At 47.5% G+C, this 16,535-nt stretch overlaps 1 protein-coding gene across 1 annotated transcript; it reads right to left on the reverse strand.

Moving 5' to 3' along the window:
• Positions 1-4,323: 4,323 nt before the first annotated feature.
• On the reverse strand, positions 4,324-12,566 carry LOC125943961 (uncharacterized). The gene is made up of 2 exons (XM_049663583.1): positions 12,025-12,566; positions 4,324-4,760 (listed from the first exon to the last, which is right to left on the reverse strand). Exons 1-2 carry the CDS (start codon positions 12,467-12,469, stop codon positions 4,645-4,647), a joined length of 561 nt encoding a protein of 186 aa, XP_049519540.1. The 5' UTR covers positions 12,470-12,566; the 3' UTR covers positions 4,324-4,644.
• Between the last annotated feature and the right edge of the window lie 3,969 nt (positions 12,567-16,535).

The following is a 16,535-nucleotide window of genomic DNA, read 5'->3' on the forward strand; positions in this document are numbered from 1 at the left end:
CTAAGTGCACGAAATGATGAAAAAGGGAGTCATACAAGAGTCAGCGAGTCCGTGGGCAGCTCCAGTGATTCTTGTTAAAAAAAAGATGGATCTTGGAGATTTTGCGTCGACTATCGCCGGCTGAATGCTGTAACAAAAAAGGACGTGTACCCACTCCTACGTATTGATGACGCAATAGACTGCCTTCATTCCGCCTCTTACTTTTCCTCAGTAGACTTACGATCCGGCTACTGGCAAATTCCGATGCATCCTGAGGACAAGGAAAAGACTGCTTTCGTAACCTCTGACGGGCTCTTCGAATTTAATGTGATGCCATTCGGACTGTGCAACGCTCCGGCAACATTCGAGAGATTTATGGACAATATTCTGCGCGGCTTAAAGTGGAACATCTGCATGTGTTACCTCGACGACGTCGTCATCTTTGGCCGCACCTTCAACGAACACAACTCGCGTCTGAATATTGTCCTGAACTGCATCAGGAACGCTGGCCTAGTTTAAACTCCAAGAAATACCACTTCGGAGACCGCCAAACCCTTGTGCTTGGACATCTCGTCGATAAGGACGGCATCCGCCCTGATCCCCAGAAGACAGCAGCCGTTGAAGCGTTCAGTGCACCACGCTCTGTCAAGGAGCTCCGTAGCTTTCTGGGGCTTTGTTCCTATTTCCGCAGCTTTATTCCTAAATTCGGCGACGTCGCGTATCCGCTGACACGTCTGCTACGAAAGGATATCCCCTTTGAGTGGACTCCGGAGTGCGACTCTTCTTTTCTTCAGTTGAAGTTTCTGCTGACGTCACGGCCTGTTCTTCAACACTTCAATCCTTCAGCTCCGAAGGAACTCCATACGGATGCCAGTGGCATAGGCATTGGTGCCGTCCTAGTTCAACGCCATGGTGACCGGGAACACGTGGTCGCATATGCAAGTCGATCCTTAAGTAGGCCTGAGCAGAATTACACTGTCACGGAGCAAGAATGCCTCGCGGTAATATTTGCGGTTCAGCGGTTTCGCTCTTACCTGTATGGACGCCCCTTCACAGTTGTCACCGACCACCACTCATTGTGTTGGCTTGTAAATCTTCGTGACCCTTGTGGCCGCCTTGCGCGCTGGGCGCTCCGACTGCAAGAATACAGCTTCAGCGTCTCTTATAAGAGTGGTCGACGCCACGCTGACGCGGACTGCCTCTCGCGTATGCCACTTAGCACTACGGACTGTGACGCCGACGACTTCAATCACCTTGTGGCTTCTCTGTCACCGCGTTTTCCAGACTTCGACTGTTTCAAAGCCGAGCAGCGAAAGGACGCTAAATTAACACCGCTCTTCACTGCTACGACTACCCCTACTAAAGCACACGATTTCTGCGTGCGTGATGGACTCCTGTACAAGAAGAACTTTTCCGGCACAGGCGGACGTTTTCTTCTAGTGGTGCCGGAGAGCCTTCGCATAGCGATCCTGAGTGCTATGCACGACGACCCTACGTCTGGCCATTTAGGTTCGGCGAGGACGCTCTACCGGATTCAGGAACGATTTTATTGGCCTGGAATGCGACACTCTGTTGAAACGTATGTGGCCAGCTGCATGCAGTGTCAGCGCCACAAACGTCCATCTACTGGTCCAGCCGGTCTCCTGCAGCCGATCCCGCCTCCAAGCACGCCTTTCCAACAAGTGGGCATTGACTTCGTGGGCCCTTTTCCGAAATCAGCCAAAGGAAATCGTTGGATAGTTGTTTGCGTCGACTACCTCACACGCTACTGCGAGACGGCGGCCGTGCCTTCCGCAACTGCCAATGACGTTTCAACATTCCTGCTGAAATATGTCATCCTGCGACATGGTCCGCCTCGCGTGATCATCAGCGACCGTGGACGACAATTCACAGCGGATGTCGTGGAGGAGCTGCTTCGTATGTGTGAATCCCACTTGCGTCACTCGACACCGTACCATCCACAAACGAATGGGCTTACGGAGCGCACCAACCGAACAATTGTAAACATGATATCTATGTATGTTTCATCCGACCAGAAGAACTGGGATGACGTACTGCCTTTTATCACGTACGCGTTCAACACCGCCAAACATGAGACTACCGGGTATAGCCCTTTCTTCCTGCTGTACGCACGGCCACCCCGGTACACAATCGACACTGTTTTCCCTTTCCAAAGTCACGAAAATCCCACTGTCGCCGAGACTCTCTGCCTTGCCGAAGAAGCTCGTCGTATTGCTCGTTTGCGCACTTTGGCATCGCAGGACAGATCAAAAGCACGCTACGACATTCGCCACCGTCCGGTAATCTATCGCCCAGGTGATTTACCCGCCGTGGTTGCTCAGTGGCTATGGTGTTGGGCTGCTGAGCACGAGGTCGCGGGATCGAATCCCGGCCACGGCGGCCGCATTTCGATGGGGGCGAAATGCGAAAACACCCGTGTACTTAGATTTAGGTGCACGTTAAAGAACCCCAGGTGGTCCAAATTTCCGGAGTCCCCCACTACGGCGTGCCTCATAATCAGAACTGGTTTTGGCACGTAAAATCCCATAATTTAATTTAATTTTTGTGATTTAGTCTGGCTGTGGACAAGGGTACGGAAACGCGGGTTATGCGAAAAGCTTTTGGCCACCTACGATGGCCCGTTTGTGATTATTAACCGACTGACGAAAGTCACCTATAACATAGCTCGCCTCATGGCGAGTGGTAGAAGAGCTGCCAAGACCCAAGTGGTCCATGTGGCCCGCTTGAAACTCTTCACTTCAAGACAAATGAATTGACTCGCCCGCCGGGCTTCGTCTGCGACGGGAGGAATGTTACGCGTGAGGAAAACGAGGACCGGTGAACGTGTTTGTGGTCCCGGGTTAGAAAAGAGAAAGAGGACGACGCTGAGTGCATCAACCAGCCAGCCGCTCTTGCGCTCACCTTCGCGACCTAAAATAAACGGTCCCCTTCATCTGTGAGGTTTACAAACGGCCCCTTTGCGCGTAACAATATATATACGGCGCGCGGCGACGATTTTATCGCCCGTGGACTTTATACGGAACCTCACGGCGACGGCGACGGCAGAAATTCGCTTGAAGTGTCCATATGATTGCTATCGCAATAAACTAAATATCACATTCGAGACCAATTTCAATTCTGCCGGTATTTTCTAAAGTAATTGAAGAACGAATACCTAAAAGAATCGTGTCATTCTTAACGAAGCACCACCTTATGACACCTTTCCAATTTGGTTTCATGAAGCAGCGTTCAACAGAAACTGTTCTAGTGTGGCAAAAAGAAATCATCCAGGCAGCCGCGCGCGCCCGCTCGGGCTGCTGTATCTCGAAAGCCACCAGCGTCGGGAACACAATCCGCCTTGCGCTGTGCTTTCGCGGCTCTGTTCGCGTTTATGCGAGATGGAACACGAAGGTGAATTCGCTCACTGCTGTGGCCACGCTTCTGCACTCCAGCGGTTTGACAAAGAGTTTCTGCGGTCGTCGAGTGAGATGTGTTCATGTTTTCTTGTGTGCGCGTGACACCATACTTGGTCATTTAGATAGTATGCCTATGTTTACAAGTTTATATAGCCGATAAAACTACTACCTTACTTCGTATAGCTGTCCCGTAATTTGATATTGCAACTGATGCTACGCTTGACGGGCGAAACTGCGACTTTTTTTTCCATTGCACACGTCAGCGTAGGTAGGCCAATATTTATTCTTAGCTAAGCAAAATAAAGTTAACGGAAACTATCGAACATACTGTTCGATGAGGTTGCGTGAGCTACTCCATTTCGTAAACTGTTCCCGCGACTCCACCACGATGCTCAACTAAAGAAAATCAGAAGCTAAGAGACCACACTATCGCTTACGCGTCGTCTGTGGAGAATCAATAGAACCTGGCGTACACCGTTCAGCCGCAAAATAGTTGGGATTCCCCGACGTAGCCATCGCGTCATCTGATGCGAGCTCGTCTGCCTCAGTTGTTTTTGTAAACCCGCAAATGAAGATGGTTCCAAAGTTTTCCATAGTCGGTCTTCCAGGGAGTACGCGCACCACCCTTAGAAACGCCCACAACAATCACGAGAAGGTAATCCAGTTGAACTGAGCAGCCATCCGTCGTCGCCGTCTCAGAAGAAACCGACAAACTAAGGTGAGGGAAAAGAAAAGCGCTTTCGTTTCTTTCACGCAATAAAACTAATTTTATTTCATTATTGTATGCATTGTAAAAAATACTGAAACAGCAAGTACACTTCACACATTTTATTTTATACAAATTTATCGTTAATATTTTGTTTAAAAAGCCATTCGCTACGACGGCGGCGTGCAATTCGAAAACGAAACTAGAGGATGCTACCCGTGATTGGCGGTAGTCCACGATGCCGATGACTCCCATTGGGCCAGGCACCCAAGTGAACACCTTCTCTGGTCTGCTGTCTGGCACGTCGCCATTTCCAATAGACGAGACTAAGGTCTTGCAAAGTAGCAACTGACGAAAGTTTAATTTGTATGAGCACATGTACATCACACGTTGGTGACTCACTTGTCACGTGACGTAAGTAGAAACAAGAAAAGGGAAAACTGATTTTGTTGCCACGTTATTACAAACGAGATATCTGTTAACATAGGTGTGCAATAAATTTAAACTATGTTTGTCACAATCACCATTTGCCCGTATTCCATTTCAACGTCTTCGGTTCCACACAGCAAACACACCGAAGACGAGGGCAGCCACCAAATTGACCGCGGCTAGCATCCGATAAAATCCATCGTACGTGCCTCTTCCGTCCCGGTAGGATCCTGGACGAATGACAAGAGAGGGTAAGGCAAGGTGGGCATGGATAATTGGTGTCGGTACTTAAAAGCAATTTACCAATAACTTGTTAAATGGTAGTTCACACTGCAGCTGATGTCAGAAGTGCTGGCGCCGACAGCTTTCGTACCTAATATCTAACCTCATCATTGATGGTGGCCGCGTATGCAGTGAAAAACTGTTTCACAGAATGCTCCGTTTAAGGAAGTATGGCAAACATTTGAGATCTACACTTCACCTAGGTAGTGGCTCTAGGACAGTGATGTCCTTCTACTAAGAACGAGGTTATCAATTCACTTACAGCCCACAACGGACGCATTCCGAAGGGACAGGAATGCCAAACCGCACTTGTACGGAGCTTTCAGCACAAGTTGAGGAACCCCAAGTACGTAAAATTATTCTCTCTACTACAGACTATTGCCTGGCCTCTGCATTGGGGACGTTAAACGGCGAGTTTCTACCCAAACAAAAGAAAATTGGCGAGGGTTAGAATAAAGTTTATGCGTTCGATAACTAAAATAGCCTGTTAAAGGTGCCTATAAGGCCAAATGAAATCGACACACTCTTTATATTTAGCTTTTGCTTCGTTTTCGTTTCACCACATCGTACTGGTTTGCTTGATTCATTTGTGCGTTTCCTCAGTAGGGCAGTGAAGTTTAGTACAGGTTCTCTGGTGCACTGAAATTTAAATGAACATAGTTTCACGCAACTGTGCGCCGTTTTTAGGGCGTTACCACTCTTAGGTTACTTCGTGCACTTTCCTGTGTTAACTATATGCGCGTGTCTAACCATTTTGCCGCCAAACTGCGCTACCCTATAGTCCATGATCGAATGGGTAACCCATCGGGAAACTGTGCTGGGGGATCAGTGTTCGAAACCAATTGTCGTACCAACTCAGGTCACTGAATTTGTAAGACAGTGTGTGCATGACAGTGTGTGCATAAGTGCCGCTCTTCAACGAACCTCATTCACGCCGACATGTGTGACTGTAGATGCGGGACTGAGGAGGTACAGTTGTTCAATGAAATTCTTTGACGCCGACTTGGAGCACTGAGTATGTGCCGCTCAGTCTGCGCTGGTCTTCAATGTAACTCATTAATCCTTTAGCGCCGACTGTACTAGAACTAGTGTACTTTGTTTCTCATCCCTACCTCTTGAATGGCTCAATATTTCCTTTTGGCTATTTCCGTTTCTTGTACCCAGTGGGCGCGCGCACACATCCTAACACAGGGTAGAATCTGCGGTTTAATCCAAATCTAAAAATTTGGCGCCAATTGAAGCAGCACTGTGAACTCGTGACGAATCGGCATGTGTAGACACTTTTCATTTATTTATGCGCGCCTGATTTATATATTTTCTTTGTGCTTTTGACAGTGTTTAGTACATATGTTGAGCTTGTTAGAAACAAACTGTCGAATCTGCGGCTTCATTTCAAAGAACGAAACACGCATTCAAAATTTGGTGTACTTGATATAGTACACTGCGCGTTAGCAGTTACAAATCGGCGCTTGATTTTTTTTTCCAACATGGATACAGACTTTTTCTTTAGAGTGAAGCCGTTTTTTTCCGCTTGCGCAATGCTCTGGATGAAGTTGAGAGTGCAGGAAACATACAAGATATAAGCGATATTGGGATTGTGCCACCATAACCAGCTGAAAGTATGGATGAGAAGGAAAGAGATGTGAACAACATCTATGCTTTCACCGTGAACGGCGCCTGCGGTTAGTGTAGGTTAGCAAAGCCTGCAACAATATTCTGCCAAAATGGTTTTAATGAAATAGTATGATTGAGGACATCTTAGCCGCACTTGCGATGTCGGCATTGTCGTTGTCATGCCTTCAGGGCGTTACTGTATGGCTATTTGAACGCTCATGACGGATGGCCATGGTCACTACCCCGAAAAAATCGGAAAACAGCTGCGATACCGATTTTGTCACACCCGAGCATCCTGGAGACGCGAGAAGTGCGCGGGCACATTGTGCCTCAAAAAAGTGTGACTTCAAGAATTTCATATAAGGAAGTAGAAACGCAAGGACAATCCCTTGGCCATTGAAACCCCATGCGCCCAGGGTACTAGATGTAGTACACCATTGTAACTTGAAAACCAATAAATATTTCTTCATCATTTTTGATGACATGATCGATATTTTTGTTATTCTATCATAAAGAAACTTTGAGCAAAATTTCCCTCACAGTTTTATCAAGTGTCATAATTGGTTAATGCCAACTTGGGTGACTGGGTATATGTGTGTGCCTCACATTAATGAACGTTTTTGGTGCCAACTTGGGCAACTAAGTTTGTGCTACTAGGAGTTTGCATCTCTACGATGTATAAAAAATATCCTTCAAACTTCTCCAATGCTGGGCATAGTCGTTCCCACGCCACAAAGGCCCCTCAAGGACAGCTACACCTATAGACAGTCATAGGAACGTAGGGGCTGTGCGACGAGCTATGAAAAGGAAGACCCTACTAGAAAGATTTAAATGATGGAAGATAACAAAGAATATTACTTGAATAGGAGAATTTCTAGTGTGTAATAACCAAAATATATGAAGCGGCTCCTGTGCGGGCCCCCTTCAAAAATTTTCTTTTTGCATTGGAACGTGTACAGTGTCACGCATTCTACCAAATAATCTTTTGAAAATATGTAACATTATCCGACATAATAGTGACTGCTACGGATTACAACGACCTGCAACTTTTCTTCATCCTTATAGCATAGTAGTCCTAACCCTTACGTGATGCCAGCCAATTTATAACCGCACGAGCTTCTCCGGCTTTCCAGCCACACAGGATAACCCGAAAGAGCCGCTGTTTTAAGCACAAGTGATCAGTAATGTGCCCTAAAACATGAACAAAAGGCACTGAGGGTGACCTTTGCTGGAGTCAACTATATATCTCACTGTTTTTAAAGCGATAGGGGATATTGTCATATTCTCCTAGTGTTTTGTTGTCCGCGGGCGTCCGTTGCAGAAAGCGCAGTGTTTCGCTAGAGCTTATAAAGAAACACAAAAAAAAAACGCCACAGTTCCTCACGGGGATTCCAGCTCACGCTCCACAAAGTACTCGTCAAAGATTGCACTTCCCAACCGCGCACCAAGGCTTCAGCCCAATATACGGCTCTTAGACAATGCTTTCCCTGGTCTCTTTAGCGCTCTTTAAGATGTGTCACTGGATGGCGCCATGCAGTGAAGCTTATCTATAAACCAATGATGAGGGGGAAGGATATACACGAAGCGAGTGACAAGAAAGGAAATGTAGCATAGGCAAGAGGAGGATGAAACAGACCTTTTTTTGTTTCTCCACCACTAAGGAGCCGACCAGCACACGGTTGCGTGAAGTTTCTTTATTGTCCACAACCCCGGAGACCCGCCTTCAAAAGTGAAGACGACTGGAACCATAGAGTGACTACTCACTAAAGTTTTCTTTTACATCGAAAGGAGATTGCTCGCGATTGCAGGAAAGCAGATTGCGTGAGAGTACCTTTACTCTGATACCGTATGCGACAATGACGATATACTGCGTACAATGTGGGGGCAATTTATCGTATGACTGCTTCGCAGTACGGGCGAAACCGTAATTTTTTTGTATGACTCCTAAAGATTTCAGCAAGGCGTATACTCTGCGTGTCGTGGGGACGCTAATCTCAAAAAGGGCCTAAATACCACTCACTTGCCCTGAATTTCTGGCGACTCCTTTTACAACAGCTAGAAAAATTGCCTTGGCTGTGGAGGGTAGAGCAGACAAGCTGTCACGGAGACATTCTAGTAAAACAGATTTTAATAATTTAGGAGAATTTAGGGAGGAAGTGTGACGTAATTTGCAAATAGTAAAGTCGATAAAATTAACAACCCGCACAAATGGCTTTGCAAATCGGTAATTGGTAAAGGGTTCACAATGTAAACCAGAAAAAGGAAGTTGCGCAAATGGGCGGGAAAGGAATCAGATGATGTGAGAACTAGAGGTTCCTTTAAATATTAGCCAGCGCACAGATGGTAAATCACTTTTAGTCAAAGAATGCATACAACGCACGAAAGAAGACAACACAATGCAATATCCTGCGCCTCTTGATATCAGCAACAGGTAAGTGTTGGCCTGACAATATTGAGCTACTATAGCAAATATACCCGACTAACTTAAAATAGCAGAAGAATGAATCATTATTAGTTCTAAATTGTAGAAGCCTAGAAAGATGCGCGCCAGGGTAGGGCTTTGTCACAGCCTCAGTTTATCATTCAAAAGGACGGTACGTTGGGCTTGTTAGTATTCCATACTGAAACATTCCGCAGCGTGAAACGAAAGAAGTAAACAGGAAACATACACGGACAAGTGCTGAATACCAACAGACAACTTTATTGAAAGCACACATGAATAAGCGATTATGCACGTGAGAAGAACGGAAAGTGGACAATGATGCCACAAATGGCCCTAAATGGCCATAAGAATCCATCCTATCATATCAACCCCTAAGGAAACTTGGCCAGGTAATCTACCTCCGACTTATGGAGTAAAACAAACGGACGCGCAACACACGTGTCCCCCGCCTTATCTATGAAGTAGGCTTCCATTATCTCCCGGACAGATTTCCTCCCGTGCCTCGATAATACTTCAGTTTTATTGCGATAGCAATTATATGGACATTCAACCGGATTTCTGCCGCCACCGTCGCCATCGTCGTCGCCGTCGCCGTGAGGTTCCGTCGATTCCAAGGGCGATAAAATCGTCGCCGCGTGCCGTACGCGCGAGCGAAAGCGCGCGGGGGACGCGCGCTATCACGGAGGGCGCCCCCCCCCCCCCCCGCGCAATATCACGGAGAGCGAACGCTCGGCGGAAAGCAAACGTGACCGTCGCGCAAAAGACCGTGGGGGTATGGGAGGCAGGGAGGGAGGCGGGGCGGCGCTGTGCTGCGGCACCAAAGGCGTATCTTGCCACTCAATCTCCCACGCGAATGCAACAAAGCGGGAAGAGGGGGGGGGGGGGGGCAGCTTCTCCTCTGCCAACAACTTCTTTGCGCTTTACCCGGGGATGCCGGTCATCCGCACCGTCCACATGGCTCTGACCTTTGTATGCGCTGTGCATTCGCCGCTCCGTCTCCGTTGCAGCGATAGACCGCGCGAACCTGCGCTTGCTGCCAGCGTTTCGAAAGTCGTTGGCTGCGGTCATTCAATGTGATCTATTCATGTTTGCTTGTGCGCGCTGACACCACGATTGTAAATTCAGTTAGTAAGCCAATGTGTCCAAGTTTATGCAGCCGATAAAACTACTATCCCTACTCCGAATAGCTCTCTACTAATTTGCTATCGCAATCAATGCTTCGCCTTTCGGGCGAAACTGCGACATTTTTTGAAAACACTGGAGCGCAGCCGCAATTCTTGCAGTGCAAGGCAAGATTCGAAAACGGACGTTTCCTCAAGGCAGCCTCGTGCTCCCTAAAGCGCACATTGACGCATCTTTCCGTCTGGACAAGGTACCGCGCTCCGCACGAGTTGGGAATCTCGTACATTGCTCTTTTTATTTGATTGAACAGGCTTTTCACGATGCATAATGCATCGCGTGGTTGAATAATGCGATCCAGAGGTTTGAAAAATTAAAGTACTATCGAGGCACGGGGAAGAAGCTGTCCTGGACATAGTGGGAGCCTACTTCATTGACAAGGCGGGGGACATGTGTATTGTTCGTCTGTCTGTGTTGCTCCATAAGTCGGAGATAGATTACCTGGCCAAGTGTGTTTAGGGGTTGATGTGATATAATGGATTGTTATGGTCAATTCGTGCCAATTGCGCCTTCACATTGTCAATTTGCATCATCGCTACATGTGCATCGTCGCTTATTTATGCGTGTGATTTCAATAAAGTTCTCACAGAAGATATGTGCGAGCGTCTTATTGCTACTGCACCTGTCGCACGTGGGGCTGTTGGTCATTCCAATACGGAAGGCATGTGAGTTCGTAAATGCAACGCCTAGGCACAGACGATACAGCATGGTCTGTTCACGTCGTGGTAACCCAGGCGGTAGAAGGCGTGCCAGAAATTTTGTCACGCCCGCGTGCAGTGAGAACGCCGCTCGAGCCGTTCAAGCGCAACGCTTAACCTTGGTCTCGATGACAGTGCTTCGCCCTTCGGGAGCCACTGCTTCATTTTATATCTTCAATTGACACTGCAAACTAAAAAAAATAAACAAGCTGTACTATTAAACTAGCCTTCAACATTACCACTAAGGCCACTCTTACAGTGAGAACAGGCGCCGATAAACCACGAAATAACAAAAAATGAGAGACGGGCGGCGACGCCACCTTGAATTTCCTGCACCTGCGCGCGGTGACGTTATGGAATTTGACTGCGTCTGCTGAGGCATAGTTCAGTTCTTATTGGTAAAGGGCTGAGGTGAGGTTACAGCAAGATGTGGACGGTACTGCACGACATTCCAGAAATGTGACTTTGACGTTCAATTTCTCTTGAAATCTTAAACGATGCATAATAGTCCATTGTTATTTATTGTTTTTTTTCGCGTCCCTTTAAGCAAAAGGCAAGTTGTTAACCATACGCTTCCTCAAGAAAAGTTTAGGTCCTCCTTGGCGGATAATTTGCCGCAGGTATTACACGTGGTCGGCAATCGATGAGACTCATGGCGGATTATTCTTACTACCGGCACCAGGCCATTGTGGCTTTTATGTAAAAAGCGGTAAGCATTACAAACACTTATTTAGAACGTTCGTAAATACCGCATTTTATGCAGTAAAGCCCAAAGAGCAACCGGCACGCAATGTTATTTCTCACAACATTTGGGAATGAATATTTCAAAACTTGTGTCCTCCTCAGTATTCGTTAACAGTGAATATTACGTGCGCAATCACCGGCTACAATTCCAACAATACAGTAAATACTGTAATGTAATAATTAAAATCTAATTAGTGAAATTGCGGTAATTGGTAGACTAAAAGTTTCAACTTCTCCAGCGTTCATAGTCTGGTTGATCGAGTAGTCCAGTTCAAGGACAGAATTGTGCTATGTGCCGCAGGCGACATACTTTTTTTTTAATTATCAGTCTTAGCTAAAGCACCCTTGAGATAAAAAAAACACCTGTTTAGCAATTGATTATACTAACTTTATGCACCTGCAATACAACAAATCCCGAAGCACGCTACTACAATTGTTACAGGCTCTGGAGAAGAATGACGTGCCCTATGAAATTCGCTACATCGAAAGTACTTCGCCCTGTTCTTAAAACCGAAGACTCTTCGTAGCACTCACCTAGAATCATAGGGCTGACTAGATTAAGGGGTATCATTGTCACGCCCGTGACGCCGCAACAAGCGGCCATCCGATCGACGCCAAGCAGCCCAGCCATGAACACGGATCTGAAGCATAATAGAGTTCCTTTGCAGATCCCATGCATCACGGTGAGCCCCGCAACACCCGCATATGCCGGCACGTGTGGCATTGCAAACAGCACAGCACTGACTAAAAGGAACCCCAGCATGTAGATCGGATTGCGGATGCTTGGCCAGATGTCAGCAAGGAAGGGTACCGCGACACGACCGATGAGTGCGCCGAGTGCCGTGAAAGAAGTCAGCGTCTTCGCGGTATCCAGTGCAATGCCCTTGTCGATGGCGTAGTCCACTATTGTCGTGGAGAACTGCACACTACTATAATCGTCGATGATGATGACTGCAACAAGCACGTAGAAGGACGGCATGACGAAGAGTCCCAGGGTGTGCCTCAGAGAACTGCTTTCAAGTGGCGGTGACTTGGCAATGGGCTGTTTCTCTTGCAGCCCTTCGACATTCCTGTGAGAAAGAAACGGGCGCTTAAATTCTCTCTTTTCTACCACTCTGGTTTGACGTCAAGCTTGTGACCATCGAGGACATTATTTACCACACAGTTCCTTATATATTTGCATCCACCATGTAGTGTTGCATATACATAAAGCCGTCTGTTCGACGTCCTTGTTCGGTCTTTATATATCACTAATTGCCGTTGGACTAATTAGTTTCTACTTGTTGTGGCGTAATAGGACGCTAAGCAATGCAAAATATAAATATAACAGGAGACAGCGCCAGGAAAGGCAAGCTTTTTCTCTTGCAAGCGACGCTTTGCAACGTGCAGTGACGGCCGTAAGTCCGAGACGTGCTAAAAGAAATTATCATTATCATGAGTATTAAGATGAAAAGTTCGCGCGCACTTCCGGAAAATGCTGGGCTACGATCGCCCAGCTTCGCTGTTTCACGCGTTGCGCGGCCGAGTGCAAGGTTAACCTTTTTTTTTTTTAAATTTTTGTTCAGCACCACAAATGGTGGTGGATTTTCGGCTAGAGGTGACGCAAGCAGTGAGCGCGTCAGGCCGGACGAGCCACCAAAGGCACAAAACATATAAGCGTGTGTTATAGACAGAACAATGAGTGACATAATGTGTAGGGGCGAAATCCTGAAACCTTCCTTTCAATCGGCCACTTTGAAACCTTATGCGAGAATCCCTTAAGCCTGCCTCACCAAAGGAGCGCTTCATTTGCGTAAGGAACGGATTCCACGCGTCTGGGTTCGAGGGCATTCGCAATAATATTCATGCGAATATCTTTCGTCAGCCAAAAAAAGGCGAAAGCTTGCACTAGGCCACACCAAGCTCAAGACACAGCGAAGCTGGCCGATTTATTGCGTTCTCTTGGTTGTAGCTCTTCATAGAAAAAAAGATAGAAAAACACGGTGCATGACGAATATAAGAGATGCAGTGTTCGGTCGTCAGACGTGTGATGATCGAGCTGCAACTTGGTATTGCTTCTACAAAAGGAATGGTTTTCGGCTTTCTAAATTTCACGAGGCATTTTGTTTCCTTAAACTTGTTGCATAGTGAGGTGTATTCGGAAGCTCCGGTATTTATTTATTATTATTGCATGCGTTAGCTTTCCTAAAGATATAGCTTGAACACACAGAAATGCCTAAAATGATAAAGCACGGCATTTCGTGTATAACCCGGCACAATGGAGCCCTCCACACGACAGGTCTAGATGCTTCACTTGTGGGCATTTTACCCAAATTACTCGTCACTGCTGCTCTTTGTGGAACTCGACCCCTTGGCCCATCTTTCCATACCGCCATCCACGTCCGGATATTTCTCGCTTCCTGCCGCGAACGCGACCAGCTACCCACGGATCCACTTCTCGGCACACGTAATAAGCTTCTGACTTCACCACATAGCCGCTTTTCCAACAGGCCTCCATTTCGTCGATCGCCATACCCTAGCTCCTGTCGGTGATCTCTTCCAGAAAACAAACTGAAGCAGCTCCTAGAGATGATGCGGCTATCACGATTTCATGCCAAAATCTTCCACTCACACTGCCCATTCATCGGAACCTCATCAAAGTTGACGTGGAAGGTGTACCTGTTAGGGCTGATCGACACTGGCATGCACTTATATATCAAGAATGCTAACATTCCCACTTCTACTTCTGCCCCATCACCTCAGGTACGAGTTTGCTGACAGTAGAATACCGGCCGTTATTGGCATACTTTTTTTTGGCTCCTGTGAATATCGCCGGACTCTGTACTTCGGTTTTGCTTATGCCCTCAAACAGTGCCGTAACGAACTATTTCTGGGTCTTGACTTGCAGTTAACACGTTCGCCCGTGACAGTGTTCTGCCGGCGTTATGCTCCTCGCTATACCTGTCGCTATTCCTTCCGATTCACCTCCCAAGCCGGCTCTGATGCGCTGAGAATATTCGCTTGGCTCACCTTCCTGTGACATATACAGATGTTTCACCCCTCCCACCTGCATCAGACGGTGACTACATCGTTTCCCCTCATTCAGGTGCCCTGCACTCGCTCAACCTCGTGTTTACTAACATCATCAATACCATTACGCACAGCCGCTTGTTTTCGGCTATGTGCGCAAGTTATCCCTCGCGGCATATCACTGGCGCAAATCACGTCGGCCCAACACTACTGCATTTCGGCGTTATTTGTGACAGCTCGTCGTGTGCACCTTTCGGTTCGCCTCCTGGTTCTTCAGGCGTGGATTGCTTGAAGGCTTGGAAAATGATCACCCCCAACCTTCCAGCCCAGCATGACAATTAGCTACGTGCCTCCTTGCCTCGTAATAATATTTTCGACCTTAGAGATCGTCTTCGTGGACAGACGTCCATTTTTATGCACCGAATAGCACCGGTAAGGCGAGCCCGATTTATCGGCGGCCATATGGCGCCTCTCCTACTGAGTGACACATCATCCAGCAGTAAGTTCTCGAAATTCTTGCTCGCAATACAATTGAAACTCCACGCAGCCAATAGGCGTCCGGTACTTTATTCTACCTATCTTCCATTCTTTCTATCTATCTCTCTACCAGATTCTTCTGCGGACCCACTGGCCCAAGTTGTCTGCCTGCTCTAGCCACTGAGTATGTGCGCACGGTCATGATGTCGTCTTCGTCGTTGCATCCTCGCCATTCCGGCTTTGTCATCAGGCTTTCCCCGTGCTGTCATCGCCATGCCTTTCCCACCGACCCAGTGAACGAACACGGCTAATAGCATGGGAAACTATGTATGTACCTGGGTTCCCGATGCCATCATGGTCGCTCCGTTGTGGTCTTCCCGTCGTCGTCCCATCGACGTCAATGTTCGGCATTCAGTTGTGATTATGCCATCGATGTCATGCCGTCGTTGTCAGATAGTCGCTATCACGCGTCCGTTGTCAGACCGTTCGTCGTCCTACTTGCCATCGTCGTCACTTCAGCTTCATCATCCGACTGCTCATGCCGTCACCGTCACGCCATCGTGGCCATACAGGCTTCTTGGTACAGTCGTCTTCACGCCATTGTCATCATAGATTCGTAGTCATCCCATGGTCCTCATACCATTCTAATGGCATTGCTGTCATTACGCCATCGTATGTATCTCTTTTCGTAGCGTCGTCGTGATGCCATCTCGGTCATTGCTACGTCTTCAATCGAACTTCGACATCCGACTCTCGTTACGCCATGGTCGTCAGCCACCATCGTGATTGAATTTCCGAACGCGAACGCCTGGCATTTGTTTGAGTAGTTAAGACATCCTGCCCCTGTATGGTACGACTGACCATTTCCTGTCACTCCTGATCACCACACTTTGTGCTTGCTTTCATTCCACAAAAACGCTTCTGGGTGCCTTGGTCACTCGGTTCTGCGCCTTCAAACTTCAAAAATACTGTGATTCAGTTTTATAGAAGACCGACTGATGACATCAAAAATTCGGACTTGTCGTGGAATTCTGTAAACCCACCTCCAATTTACACAGCCGGCCTACCTGTCTGCGTTCCCTCTCCCACTGACCTTTCATTACGTCGGAGAGGAACGACGCGGGCCCTTTCCTTACTAAACCTCGTTTAACACCTGACTTCTAAGATGCCCGCCCATTCCCTTCATTTGGTTGGACTCCAGGATATCTTGCGCCGGTGTATTGTGCGCCGTGACGGCCTTCACTGATTGCTCTTTCTGCACGCCTGTATCAAACTGTTCACGCAAGCTTGATGCCGCTCATGTTGGCATGTCACGATCGTATTATCGAATTCTTTGGCGCATATCTTGAGACCGGCCTCTTGCGCGACATCTGCTGTTACATGGAGCGTATGACACTTATCAAGGAGAGAAGACAACGATCATACTCTCTGGCCGCCTTCAACCGGTGGGCATAGCATCCCACCTCTTCTTTCTTCTGCGCGTTGATCTTCTGGGCACTTTTTCTACGCCTCTATTGGCAAATGAGCGGAATTCGGTAGCAACAGAATAGGCCACCCAA

Source organism: Dermacentor silvarum, chromosome 3, assembly GCF_013339745.2.
Source record: "Dermacentor silvarum isolate Dsil-2018 chromosome 3, BIME_Dsil_1.4, whole genome shotgun sequence".
NCBI lineage: Eukaryota > Metazoa > Arthropoda > Arachnida > Ixodida > Ixodidae > Dermacentor > Dermacentor silvarum.

What these genes read in the sequence shown, in the direction of transcription:
- LOC125943961 (XM_049663583.1), bottom strand. Translation starts at nt 12,469, where the DNA reads ATGCCGTCCTTCTACGTGCTTGTTGCAGTCATCATCATCGACGATTAT. An exon ending in AGTCAGCCCTATGATTCTAG is followed by an intron (nt 4,761 to 12,024) that starts GTGAGTGCTACG and finishes TCATTCGTCCAG; the next exon opens with GATCCTACCGGGACGGAAGA.